The sequence below is a fragment of the Somniosus microcephalus genome, unplaced genomic scaffold, assembly GCF_052327205.1.
Source record: "Somniosus microcephalus isolate GS21.2 unplaced genomic scaffold, FLI_Smic_1.0 unresolved_chr4, whole genome shotgun sequence".
NCBI lineage: Eukaryota > Metazoa > Chordata > Chondrichthyes > Squaliformes > Somniosidae > Somniosus > Somniosus microcephalus.
Window position 1 is genome coordinate 54,454,461 of NW_028225182.1, and position 14,327 is coordinate 54,468,787.

The 14,327-nt window shown below is 51.8% G+C and overlaps 1 protein-coding gene across 1 annotated transcript in view; it reads right to left on the bottom strand.

The window, feature by feature from the left end:
• Positions 1-14,327, bottom strand: part of acadvl (acyl-CoA dehydrogenase very long chain) — a 99,071-nt gene that overhangs the window by 10,015 nt on the left and 74,729 nt on the right. Inside the window, exons 17-18 of the mRNA XM_085977589.1 lie at positions 7,783-7,855; positions 5,072-5,144 (exon numbers count right to left, since the gene is read on the bottom strand). Of these exons, the coding sequence (XP_085833715.1) occupies positions 5,072-5,144; positions 7,783-7,855 (146 nt within the window). The remainder of the gene's footprint in view (positions 1-5,071; positions 5,145-7,782; positions 7,856-14,327) is intronic.

The window sequence follows — 14,327 nt, forward strand, 5'->3', positions numbered from 1 at the left end:
TTGAGCATCTGTATTCCCCAATCTTTCACCATTTAGGAAATACTCTGCCTTTCTGTATTTTCTACCAAAGTGGATAACTTCACATTTATCCACATTATATTCCATCTACCATGTTCTCGCCCACTCACTGAGCCTGTTGAAATCCCCTTGAAGCCACTTTACAACTGACACTGCCACCTAGCTTTGTGTCATCAGCAAATTTGGAAATGTTACATTTAGTCCCCTCATCCAAATCATTGATATAGATTGTGAATAGCTGGGGCCCAAGCAGCGATCCTTGCGGTACCTCACTAGTCACAGCCTGCCACCCTGAAAAAGACCCGTTTATCCCTACTCTTTGTTTTCTGTCTGTTAACCAATTCTCAATCCATGCTAGTATATTACCCCCAATTCCATGTGTCCTAATTTTGTTCACCAACCTCTTGTGTGGGACCTTATCGAAGGCCTTCTGAAAATCCAGATACACCACATCTACCAGTTTCCCTTTGTCTACTCCACTAGTTACATCCTCAAAGAACTCCAATAGGTTTGATAAACAGGATTTCCCTTTCATAAATCCATGTTGACTCTGCCCAATCTTACTATTAGTTTCTAAGCGCCCAGTTATTGCATCCTTTATAATAGATTCCAGCATTTTCCCAACTACTGATGTGAGGCTAACAGGTCTGTAGTTCCCCGTTTTCTCTCTCCCTCCTTTCTTAAATAGCGGGGTTACATTTGCTATCCTCCAATCTTCAGGAACCGTTCCAGAATCTATAGAATTTTGGAAGATGACAACCAATGCGTCCACTATCCCAATGGCCACCTCTTTCAAAACTCTAGGATGCAGGTCATCCGGTCCTTGGGATTTATCGACTTTTAGTCCCATTCATTTTGCTAGTATTGTTTTTTTACTAATAATAATTTCTTTAAGTTCCTCATTCTCGCCACACCCTTGGTTTTCTTGTATTTCTGGGAGGTTTTTTGTGTCTTCCTCCGTGAAGACAGAAACAAAGTATTTATTTAATTTCTCTGCCATTTCCTCATTCCCCATTATAAATTCTCCCGTCTCTGAATGTAAAGGACCTACATTTACCTTCGCCAGTCTTTTCCTTTTCACATACCTATAAAAGCTTTTACAATCTGTTTTTATATTTTTCGCTAGTTTGTGCTCATATTCCATTTTCCCTTTCTTTATCAGTGCAGCACTCCCACAGTACTGCCCCTCCGACAGTGTGGCGCTCCCTCAGTACCGCCCCTCCAACAGTGCAGCTCTCCCTCAGTACTGCCCCTCCGACAGTGCGGTGCTCCCTCAGTACTGCCCCTCCGACAGTGCAGCTCTCCCTCAGTACTGCCCCACTGACAGCGTAGCGCTCCCTCAGTACTGCCCCTCCGACAGTGCAGCGCTCACTCAGTACTGACCCTCCGACAGTGCGGCGCTCCCTCAGTACTGCCCCTCCGACAGTGCAGCTCTCCCTCAGTACTGCCCCTCCGACAGTGCAGCTCTCCCTCAGTACTGCCCCTCCGACAGTGCAGCTCTCCCTCAGTACTGCCCCTCCGACAGTGCAGCTCTCCCTCAGTACTGCCCCTCCGACAGTGCAGCTCTCCCTCAGTACTGCCCCTCCGACAGTGCAGCTCTCCCTCAGTACTGCCCCACTGACAGCGTAGCGCTCCCTCAGTACTGCCCCTCCGACAGTGCAGCGCTCACTCAGTACTGACCCTCCGACAGTGCGGCGCTCCCTCAGTACTGCCCCTCTGACAGTGCAGCTCTCCCTCAGTACTGCCCCTCCGACAGTGCAGCTCTCCCTCAGTACTGCCCCTCCGACAGTGCAGCTCTCCCGCAGTACTGCCCCTCTGACAGTGCAGCTCTCCCTCAGTACTACACTGGGAGTGTCAGCCTGGATTATGGGCTCAAGTCTCTGGAGTGGGACTCGGCCCCACAACCTGCCGACTCAGAGGGGAGAGCAACACCATAGCTGACACAAAGCAGGGTTAGAGAGCGTGTAAAAAAAAAAAAACCTAGAATCTTCCCATGAAGGTGCTGATTCTCACTGGGATATGGTACCACCGGCAGTGCCGGGCACCCTGAATACGGGCGAGAATTGGTCGTGTGACCTACTGACCCACATCACGTCCTCGCGCACATGACCACTGGCCCCCCCCCCCGGGCGGTCAACGCCCCCATGGCCTAGTCGTATTGGCCAGCATGCCCAGGAGTTTCTGAAATGTAAACCAGGCACCTATAATCTGGTTCTTGAAATACACTGGACACAGCAGTATAGTGGCGACGGCGCTAGACCCAGACGTCGCGAGTTCAAATCCCATCAGGGCAATTTGTTAAACGGAATTCTGGGTCAGAAAGTTCAAGACCCACTCCAGAGACTTGGGCACAAAAATCTAGGCTGACCCCGTCATATCCTCTGAACTAGCAACTAGGGAGTAGCCTACTTGTAAGTACGTCAATAAATGTGGTCTGAGGAACACAGGAACAGGAGTAGGCCATTCAGCCCCTCGAACCTGTTTCGCCATTCAATGAGATCATGGCTGCTCTGCGACTTAACTCCATCTACCTGCCTTTGGCCCATATCCCTTAATCCCTTTGGTTAACAGAAATCCATCAATCTCAGATTTAAAATTAACAATTGACCCAGCATCAATTGCTGTTTGCGGAAGAGAGTTCCAAACTTCTACCATCCTTTGTGTGTAGAAGTGTTTCCTAATTTCACTCCTGAAAGTTCTGGCTCTAATTTTTAGACTCTGCCCCCTAGTCCTAGAATCCCCAAACAGCGGGAATAGTTTCTCTCTCTCTACCCTATCTGTTCCCCTTAATATCTTGGAATGTCTTGCCATCATCATCTACATCCAGAAAACACATTTAAAATAAAATCATGGAGCTCTACTTAAATAAGGAGAAATTAGCAGGGCTATAGGGAAAGAGCAGGGGGGAGTGGGACTAATTGGAGAGCTCGTTCAAAGAGCCGGCACAGGCACAATGGGCCGAATGGCCTCCTCCTGTGCTGTAAATTTGAGGTCATCCAATACTCTGCTGCCTGTATCCTAACTCATACCGAGTCCCGTTCACCCATCATCCCTGTGCTCGCTGACCGACACTGGCCCTCAGTTAAGCAACACTTTTGATTTTAGAATTCTCATCCTTGTTATCAAATCCCCTCCACGGCCCTCGCCCCTCCCTATCTCTGTAATCTCTTCCAGCCGTACAACCCTCCAAGATCTCTGTAACCTCCTCCAGCCCTACAGCCCTCCCTATCTCTGTAACCTCCTCCAGCCCCTACAACCCTATCTCTGTAACCCCCTCCAGCCCTACAACCCTATCTCTGTAACCTCCTCCAGCCCTACAACCCTCCCTATCTCTGTAACCTCCTCCAGCCCCTACAACCCTCCCTATCTCTGTAATCTCTTCCAGCCCTACAACCCTTCCTATCTCTGTAACCTCCTCCAGCCCTACAACCCTCCAAGATCTCTGTAACCTCCTTCAGCCCTACAACCCTCCCTATCTCTGTAATCTCTTCCAGCCCTACAACCCTCCCTATCTCTGTAACCTCCTCCAGCTCCTACAACCCTCCCTATCTCTGTAACCTCCTCCAGCTCCTACAACCCTCCCTATCTCTGTAACCTCCTCCAGCCCCTACAACCCTCCAAGATCTCTGTAACCTCCTCCAGCCCCACAACCCTCCCTATCTCTGTAACCTCCTCCAGCCCCACAACCCTCCCTATCTCTGTAATCTCTTCCAGCCCTACAACACTCCCTATCTCTGTAACCTCCTCCAGCTCCTACAACCCTCCCCATCTCTGTAACCTCCTCCAGCCCCTACAACCCTCCAAGATCTCTGTAACCTCCTCCAGCCCCACAACCCTCCCTATCTCTGTAACCTCCTCCAGCCCCACAACCCTCCCTATCTCTGTAACCTCCTCCAGCCCCTACAACCCTCCCCATCTCTGTAACCTCCTCCAGCCCCTACAACCCTCCCTATCTCTGTAACCTCCTCCAGCCCCCTACAACCCTCCGTCTCTGTAACCTCCTCCAGCCCTACAACCCTCCCTATCTCTGTAACCTCCTCCAGCCCCTACAACCCTCCCTATCTCTGTAACCTCCTCCAGCCCCTACAACCCTCCAAGATCTCTGTAACCTCCTCCAGCCCTACAACCCTCCCTATCTCTGTAACCTCCTCCAGCCCCACAACCCTCCCTATCTCTGTAACCTCCTCCAGCCCCTACAACCCTCCCCATCTCTGTAACCTCCTCCAGCCCCTACAACCCTCCCTATCTCTGTAACCTCCTCCAGCCCCTACAACCCTCCCTATCTCTGTAACCTCCTCCAGCTCCTACAACCCTCCCTATCTCTGTAACCTCCTCCAGCCCCTACAACCCTCCCTATCTCTGTAACCCCCTCCAGCCCTACAACCCTTCCTATCTCTGTAACCGCCTCCAGCCCCTACACCCCTCCCTATCTCTGTAACCTCCTCCAGCCCCTACAACCCTCCCTATCTCTGTAACCTCCTCCAGCCCCTACAACCCTCCAAGATCTCTGCGTTCCTCCAATTCTGGCCTCTCGCTCATCCCCCTGATTTCCATCGCTCCACCATTGGCGGCCGTGCCTTCAGCTGCCTGGGCCCCGAGCTCTGGAATTCCCTCCCTAAACCTCTCCGCCTCTCTCTCTCCTCCTTTAAGTCGCTCCTTAAAACCGACCTCTTTGACCAAGCTTATGGTCACCTGTCCTAATATCTCCTTATGTGGCTCGGTGTCAAATTTTGTTTGATAATCGCTCCTGTGAAGCGCCTTGGGACGTTTTATTACGTTAAAGGCGCTATATAAATACAAGTTGTTGTTGATTGTATGATAAATACAGCAGCCCAGTTTTTCCACATCCCCTGATGTGGAGATGCTCAGCATTGACGTTTTTCCAATGGATTTTCATCAACAAAGTAAACATCAAACTTAATTTCTCCCCGCCCGTTGGATACTGCAATAGCTGAAAATGCTACGTGGAATTGTACCACACTAAAAAGAGGACACCTTCAAAAGGGAGGGGAGAACATGCGCAAGGAGTGGATCCCCACTGCCGCATCCTTACCGTGATAGAACAACCACCATGGCGTATACATCGATTGCACTGTCTGCCACCCTCTTCAGCAGGAACTGTTCATCTGCAAAACATACAAAGCAACAGAGTGTTAGGAGCTGTAAGGGTGCTCGAGAGGCATCAATCCCTGACCCCGGAGGAGAAGGTGGAGCCAATCTCGTTCAGTTGGTGGCATTCTTGCTGCTGAGCTAAAAGGTCGTGGGTCCGAGCCGCACACCACAAACTTGAGCACGTAATCCAGGCCTACACTCCCAGTGCGGTACCGAGGGAGCGCTGCACAGTCGGAGGGGCAGTACTGAGGGAGCGCTGCACTGTCGGAGGGGCATTACTGAGGGAGCGCCGCACTGTCAGAGGGGCTGTACTGAGGGAGCGCCGCACTGTCGGAGGGTCAGTACTGAGGGAGTGCTGCACTGTCAGAGGGGCAGTACTGAGGGGGCTCCGCACTGTCGGAGGGGCAGTACTGAGGGAGCGCCGCACTGTCGGAGGGGCAGTACCGAGGGAGCGCCGCACTGTCGGAGGGGCAGTACTGAGGGAGCGCCGCACTGTCGGAGGGGCAGTACTGAGGGAGTGCTGCACTGTCAGAGGGGCAGTACTGAGGGGGCTCCGCACTGTCGGAGGGGCAGTACTGAGGGAGCGCCGCACTGTCGGAGGGGCAGTACCGAGGGAGCGCCGCACTGTCGGAGGGGCAGTACCGAGGGAGCGCCGCACTGTCGGAGGGGCAGTACCGAGGGAGCGCTGCACTGTTGGAGGGGCAGTACCGAGGGAGCACTGCATTGTCGGAGGGGCAGTACTGAGGGAGAGTTGCACTGTCGGAGGGGCAGTACTGAGGGAGCGTTGCACTGTCGGAGGGGCAGTACTGAGGGAGGGCCGCACTGTCGGAGGGGCAGTACTGAGGGAGCGCCGCACTGTCGGAGGGGCAGTACTGAGGGTGAGTAATCAGATTATTTGTGTCCGAACTCGCACCAAGTCCCGTTCACCCATCACCCCCTGCGCTCGCTGACCTACATTGGCTCCCGGTTAAGCAACAGCTTGATTTAAAAATTCCCATGCTTGTTTTCAAATCCTTCCATGTCTCGGCCCTCCCCCCCATCTCTGTAACCTCCTCCAGCCGCACAACCCTCCGAGATCTCTGCGCTCCTCTAATTCTGGCCTCTTGAGCATCCCCCCCGATTTTAATCACTCCACCATTGGCGGCCGTGCCTTCAGCTGCCTGGGCCCCGAGCTCTGGAATTCCCTCCCTAAACCTCTCCGCCTCTCTCTCCTCCTTTAAAACGCTCCTTAAAACCTCCCTCTTTGACCAAGCTTTTGGTCGCCTGTCCGAATACCTCATGTGGTTTGTTGTCAAATTTTGTCTGATAATTGCTCCTGAGAAGCGCCTTGGGATGTTTTACTACGTTAAAGGCGCTATATAAATACATATCGTTCTTGTTCAGTGGGCCATTCATCACTATAACTTATTAACAAACTAAAGAATTTGCTTTTATATGACGCTTTATCACACAGACCATCTCAAAATATTTCCACAGCCCATGAATTACTTCTGAAGTTGTAGTGTAGGAAACGCAGCAGTCAATTTGCGCACAGCAAGATTCCACAAACAGCAATGAGACAAATGACCAGTTGATCTGCTTTTGGTGTTGTTGGTGGAGGGAGGAACGCTGGCCCAGGACTCCGGGGAGAAGTCCCCCTGCTCTTCCGATACCGCCGTGGGATCTTTCTCGCCTACTTGAGCGGGTGGACAGCAATGTTGCCTTTGAGCCGCACGGAGGCCGAGCGCTCTCGGAACCTGTGCAGCCGGCTTTTAAATTGAAAGAAGTGGGCCGCGCAGGCCCAAAATAACAATTCCAGGCAACGTTGGTGGACTGGGCTTGACGGGATTCGAGTACAGGAGCAAGGATGTCTTGCTGCAGTTGTACAGGGCCTTGGTGAGACCACACCTTGAGTATTGTGTGCAGTTTTGGTCGCCTTATCTGAGGAAGGATGTTCTTGCCATGGAGGGAGTGCAGCGAAGATTCACCAGACTGATACCTGGGATGGCAGGAATGACGTATGAAGAGAGATTGGGTCGATTGGGCTTATACTCGCTGGAGTTTAGAAGAATGAGAGGGGAATCTCATTGAAACTTATAAAATTCTAACAGGACTAGACAGACTAAATGCAGGAAGGATGTTCCCGATGGCGGGGGAGTCCAGAACCAGGGGTCACAGTCTAAGGATAAGGGGTAAGCCATTTAGGACAGAGATGAGGAGGAATTTCTTCACCCAGAGAGTGGTGAACCTGTGGAATTCTCTACCACAGAAGGCAGTAGAGGCCAGTTCATTAAATATAGTCAAGATATATTTCTTAAGGCTAAAGGGATCAAGGGATATGGGGAGAAGGCAGGGACAGGGTCAGGGTACTGAATTTGGATGATCAGCCATGATCTCATTAAATGGCGGAGCAGGCTCGAGGGGCCGAATGGCCTACTCCTGCTCCTCTCTTCTATGAGATGACGTCTCCTCCGAAAGACGCCACTCCCCGCAGTGTGGCTCTTCCTCGGTACTGCGGTGCCGGCCTGGATTAAGGGGCTCACGACATCCGAAGCCAAGATAAAAAAAGGAAACCTCGCGGAAGGAGCTCCAGCCGCAACATTAACCCATCTTTGACATTCACACAGAACGACTGTGCAATTCCAAACCTTTCCCTTTAACAAGCGCACTCACCTACAATTCTCTTCCCGTACTTCAAGAGCAGGTCTTCTGTGCAAGCACCAAACTTTTCAATTGCTTTCACCGCCTGCAAGACAAACACAGCCACCGTCACCCTAAAGGAGACTTTTTGTAATGTCAGGCGAGTCAATCAAGAGCACGTTGAGTATATTCAAGGCTGAGATCGATAGATTGTTGGACTCTCGGGGAGTCAAGGGAGAGGGGGATCGGGCAGGAAAGTGGAGCTGAGGTCGAAGATCAGCCATGACCTTATTGAATGGCTCGAGGGGCCCTATGGCCGACTCCTGCTCCCAATTCTTCTGTTCTTAGGAGCAGGAGGAGGCCATTCAGCCCCTCGAGCCTGTACCGCCATTCAATGAGATCATGATGATCTGTATCCTAACTCCATCCACCCGCCTTGGCTCCATATTTTTTCATACCCTTGGTTGACAAAAATGTATCGATCCCAGATTTAAAGTTATTAATTGAGCGAGCATCTACTGCTCTGTGTGGGAGAGAGTTCCTCACTTCGACCACCCTTTGTGTGAAGAAGTGTTTCCCAACTTCTCTCCTGAACAGCCGGGCTCTGACTTTAAGGTCATGTCCCCTTCTCCTCGACTCCCCCCCCCCCCCCACCCCGCCCCCTGTGGAAAAACTCTCTCTCCACCTACCTTTCAAGATCCTAACAACCTCAATTAAATCACCCCTTAAACCTTCTATATTCCAGGGACTACAAGCCTAAATTGTGTAATCTCTCCTCCTAATTTAACCCTTGGGAGCCCTGGTTAACATTCTGGTTAATCGGCACTTTGGAATAGGTCCCAGCCAGTGTGGAGGGTCTGTATTAGATTCAGATTAGATTTATTTGCCATATGTAACAAGTACAATGGAATGCTTGTTCCCCGTAGGGACGTGTCAGCTATACATACAGCGCCCCCTCCATCTCCATGTACAGGGAGGAGACCCTTTCCCAAACTCCTCCTTGGCTGCACCTCCCCCTTTTTCTTTGGTGGCAAAAACAGGAAGGCAGATTATTCTCTGAACGGCAATAGATTGGGAGAAGGGGAAGTGCAACGAGACCTGGGTGTCCTTGTGCACCAGTCGCTGAAGGTAAGTATGCAGGTGCAGCAGGCGGTTGAGAAGGCAAATGGTATGTTGGCCTTCGTAGCGAGAGGGTTTGAGTACAGGAACAAGGATGTCTTGCTGCAGTTGTACAGGGCCTTGGTGAGACCACACCTGGAGTATTGTGTGCAGTTTTGGTCACCTTATCTGAGGAAGGATGTTCTTGCCATGGAGGGAGTGCAACGAAGATTCACCAGACTGATACCTGGGATGGCAGGAATGACGTATGAGGAGAGATTGGGTTGATTGGGCTTATATTCGCTGGAATTTAGAAGAATGAGAGGTGATCTCATTGAAACTTATAAAATTCTAACAGGACTAGACAGACTAGATGCAGGAAGGATGTTCCCGATGGCGGGGGAGTCCAGAACCAGGGGTCACAGTCTAAGGGGTAAGCCATTTAGGACAGAGATGAGGAGGAATTTCTTCACCCAGAGAGTGGTGAACCTGTGGAATTCTCTACCACAGAAGGCAGTGGAGGCCAATTCATTAAATATATTCAAGAAGGAGTTAGATATATTTCTTAAGGCTAAAGGGATCAAGGGATATGGGGAGAAGGCAGGGACGGGGTACTGAATTTGGACGATCAGCCATGATCTCATTGAATGGTGGAGCAGGCTCGAGGGGCCGAATGGCCGACTCCTGCTCCTGTCTTCGATGTTTCTGCCAATTTATTACCCGCCCATTCGCCTTTCTTTTCTCTCTCCCAGCTGTGGTGCACACCTGTCTGGCGTTTGGACACGCCCTTCAGGCGCTCCAATAATTATGGCCGAGTCTTTTCCGACTGTCATTTCCAAGACTCGCTATCCTGGTTCCCATCCATCCCCAGCAATCCAGGGCATGAATAGCTCTCGCGTGGCCCTCCTCAAGCACAGTCCTGGTCTCTCCGCATCTCTCGGTTGAGGTTCAGTGACCGTTTTGATCATGCAGGTCTAAACCTGCGCCGGATGCTTGACTTTTACTAATTCTTACATCCGCAGCAGAACGTCACAAGAGGCGAAGGAGCCCAGTCAGACCAACCAGCTCATCCTTTCCCTAGAAAAGGACCCATCACGGCAGCTAGCATCCTTCTCGAGGGCTGCCTCCGCTACCCTACCAAGAATTTGCATCTATCCAGCGCCTTTTAACGTCGTAAAACGTCCCGAGGCGCTTCACAGGAGCGTCAATCTAAGATTTGGCACCGGGCCACATGAGGAGATATTAGGACAGGAGGCCAAAAGCTCGGTCAAAGAGGGAGGTTTTAAGGAGCGTCTTGAAGGAGGAGCGAGATAGGAGGCGAGCCGGTCCAACAAGGCCAGTCCCTGTATTAATATGTGTGTGTGTGTGTGTGTGTGTGTGTGTGTGTGTGTGTGTGTGTGTGTGTGTTGTGTTGTGTGTGTGTGTGTGTGCGCGCGCGCGCCCTGAACTTGCCCTTTACAGGTTTAAGATGGCGTCTCCTACTTCTGCGGCCATGGTTTGAGTTGAAATAGTGATCCAGATGAACCTTTTCAATTATATTTATTATTACAGGTTGAGCGTTCTGAATCCGGCAACCTCGGGACCGAGGCCGAGCCGGTTTTCTGGACTTCGGAACGTGTTTCCGATGCCCGAAAATATCGCAACCTGGGCTCGGGCGTTTCCGGACTTCGGACATCAGAAACATGTTCCGAAGTCCGGAAATGCCTGGGCCGCTCCCGCGTAGCGTCGACACGTTTCTCCACCCCCGCCCCTTCTGTTAAAGGGGAGGGACGCTGCCAGCTCGGCAGAGCATCCGATGGCCCACACTAGGCCACCAGGGCGACGTGGTGCCGTGGCCGCAGCCTGGCAGGAACACTTAGTGGAGCTGGGCGGATTAAGGAGGATAAAACACAACACTAAAGTTTCATTGCATCACTCGCATTTTTCATCGGATTTAAAAAAAAAAATTAATGGGCCAGAAATTCGGGTCCCCACTGGGTACTCACCCGTAGGACCAACGAAAGTGTCGGTTTCATGCATGCACTGCGCTGGAAACCGGGACTTCCGTTCCTCTGAAGGAAGGGGTTCACAGGTTGAACGCGTGCGCCGGAGGGGCAGTGCTTACGCCTGGAACTTACACTTTTTTTTTTACAGCTTTCTCCGGGAGGGTAAGTCCCCAGCAGCTGCGCGTGAAAAAAGCAGCCGCAAGGCCTGCTTTTAACAAGGTGAGAGGTTAATTAAGTAAAATTAAAACATTTTTTCCACAGGTTTATCATTTTAAAATGCTTTAAAGAAACGTAAGTTTAGCCCCGTTAAAAACTTCAATTAATTTTTTCAAAAATTTAAATTTTTGTTTTAGTTAATTTATGTAATTTAGTTATTTTAAAAATGTGATTTAAAAAAAAAAATGTATTTGAAGTTTTACTTAGGTTTTGGGGCCGATCTCTATTTATAGTTTTGACAGCTCTTCCTGTCAAATCTATGAATACAGATTCCCTGCTCCGATTGGCTCTCCATGGCCCACGTGATCCCAGGGGACGCTACGAACTAACTGCGCCCCTGGGATACGCAAGCACTGCGCGCCGGCAGTTGGAGGAGGCCCAGGATCGGAATCCCACGCGGGCCCACAGCTCAACGGCCGGCGCGCTAGGTAAGTGCAGGTTGGGGGCTTGCACCCGCGGGAAGCCCCCGACCCGAATTTCTGGGCCAAAAGCTTTTTGAAGTACAGGTTGAGCGTCCAAAATCCGGAGTTCCGGATTCCGGACGACCCCGCCACCAATCGTCCCGGAATCCGGATTCCAGAACAGCCCGGATTGTGGAAATCTGGATTTTGGACGCTCAGCCTGTATCTCTAAATACATCTCTAAAAATAGTCCCATTGCATTCACTATTCTTCAAGGTATTGCCGTTCTGTTGCACCCCACACAGTAGTGACTCTTTCTCCATTCGATTGTTGTGTTATGAAGTAGGTTTTCCCTCCACCATGCACAATCTAACTATTGCAAGCAATTAGGAAGGCAAATAGCATGTTGGCCTTTATTGCAAAGGGGTTGGAGTATAAGAGTAAGGAAGTCTTACTACAATTGTACAGGGCCTTGGTGAGACCACACCTGGAGTACTGGGCACAGTTTTGGTCTCCTGATCTGAGGAAAGATATACTTGCCTTGGAGGCGGTGCAACAAAGGTTCACTAGATTAATTCCTGGGGTGAGGGGGCTGTCCTATGAGGAGAGATTGTGTAGAATGGGCCGATACTCTCTGGAGTTTAGAAGAATGAGAGGTGATCTCATTGAAACATACAAGATTCTGAGGGGAATTGACAGGGTCGATGCTGAGAGGTTGTTTCCCCCTGGCTGGAGAGTCTAGAACCAGGGGTCACAGTCTCAGGATAAGGGGTCGGCCATTTAGGACTGAGATGAGGAGGAATTTCTTCACTCAGAGGGTGGTGAATGTCTACACATTTCAGATTTTGAAGAGTCAGTCAGTCCCACAGGCCAGTGACGTGCTGTCCTGGTGCCTAGATGGCGGTGGGCCAGTGGTGAGGATTTGGAAGCTCACCTCTGCCCTTGCCTTCATAGATGAAAGCTTGGCATTGATCCATGAGAAAGGTGGAGAGGGGAGGGAGAGGCCAACTTCAGACTAGTCCCAGGAGCTACTGACCAAAAATATCATTAAACAGGCGAATGGAACGTTGGCCTTTATCGCGAGAGGGTCTGGAATACCAAGGGGAGGAAGGGAGGCTTCAGGTGTACAGAGCCTGGGTCAGACCCCACCTGGAGTGACCGGGTTCAGTCCTGGGCCCCGCCCCTCAGGAAGGATATCTCGGCCTTGGAGGGGGAGCAGCGCAGATTCACCAGAATGATACCCGGGGCTAAAAGGGTTAAATTCCGAGGCCAGGTTGCACAGACTGGGCTTGTGTTCCCTCGAGTTTAGAAGATTAAGGGGCGATCTAATCGAGGTGTTGAAGATGATTAAAAAGGAGTTGATCGGGTGGAGAGAGAGAAACTATTTCCTCTGGTGGGGGGAGTCCAGAACAAGGGGGCAGAACCTTAAAATGAGAGCCAGGCCGTTCAGGGGTGATGTCAGGAAGCACACTGCCATTCTCCTTCGAACCATGACCTTCCGCACACCATCTGACTCGAAGAAGACACCAGTTGAGTCAAATTAAAATATCACTTTTTATGTTTCTTGAAAAGTCAAATTAGTTGAGGGGAACGGGCAGGACTGTCCCCCTCCCCGACCCCGGAAACTACAGTAATTAGTTAAAACTAGTGGTACTGAATTAGATGGCGGTGGGCCAAGAGAAACTGACTCAAGTGATGTGTTAGTATCAGAAATTAACAGCAATAAACTCTGACCTATATTAAAATTAACAGTGGAAAGACTTGAGCAAAGTTCTCACCAGGCACCTAATATGTTTCACTGGTGATTTTTGCTTCAAAAGAGGAAACTTTGATGTGTTAAATTAAGAATTTGCTACTCATTTCAGAATTCAGTTCAACTCCCCGCCCCACTGCAAAAAGTCACACTTTAATTTTTAAGGAACCATCATTCCACAAATAAGAGTAATTCAGAAAGTAATTTAGCCATGGTTCAGTGAGCAGCACTCGCTCGTCTCTGAGACGGAACATTGTGGGTCCGAGTCCCACTCCAGGGACTCAAGCACAAAATCCAGGCTGACACTCCCAGTGCAGTACCGAGGGAGCGCCGCACTGTCGCAGGGGCAGTACTGAGGGAGCGCCCCACTGTCGGAGGGTCAACACTAAGGGAGCGCCGCACTGTCGGAGGGGCAGTACTGAGGGAGCGCCGCACTGTCGGAGGGGCAGTACTGAGGGAGCGCCGCACTGTCGGAGGGGCAGTACTGAGGGAGCGCCGCACTGTCGGAGGGGCAGTACTGAGGGAGCGCCGCACTGTCGGAGGGGCAGTACTGAGGGAGCGCCGCACTGTCGCAGGGGCAGTACTGAGGGAGCGCCGCACTGTCGCAGGGGCAGTACTGAGGGAGCGCCGCACTGTCGCAGGGGCAGTACTGAGGGAGCGCCGCACTGTCGCAGGGGCAGTACTGAGGGAGCGCCGCACTGTCGCAGGGGCAGTACTGAGGGAGCGCCGCACTGTCGCAGGGGCAGTACTGAGGGAGCGCCGCACTGTCGCAGGGGCAGTACTGAGGGAGCGCCGCACTGTCGCAGGGGCAGTACTGAGGGAGCGCCGCACTGTCGCAGGGGCAGTACTGAGGGAGCGCCGCACTGTCGCAGGGGCAGTACTGAGGGAGCGCCGCACTGTCGCAGGGGCAGTACTGAGGGAGCGCCGCACTGTCGCAGGGGCAGTACTGAGGGAGCGCCGCACTGTCGGAGGGGCAGTACTGAGGGAGCGCCGCACTGTCGGAGGGGCAGTACTGAGAGAGCGCCCCACTGTCGGAGGGTCAACACTAAGGGAGCGCCGCACTCTCGGAGGGGCAGTACCGAGGGAGCGCCGCACTGTCGGAGGGGCAGTACCGAGGGAGCGCCG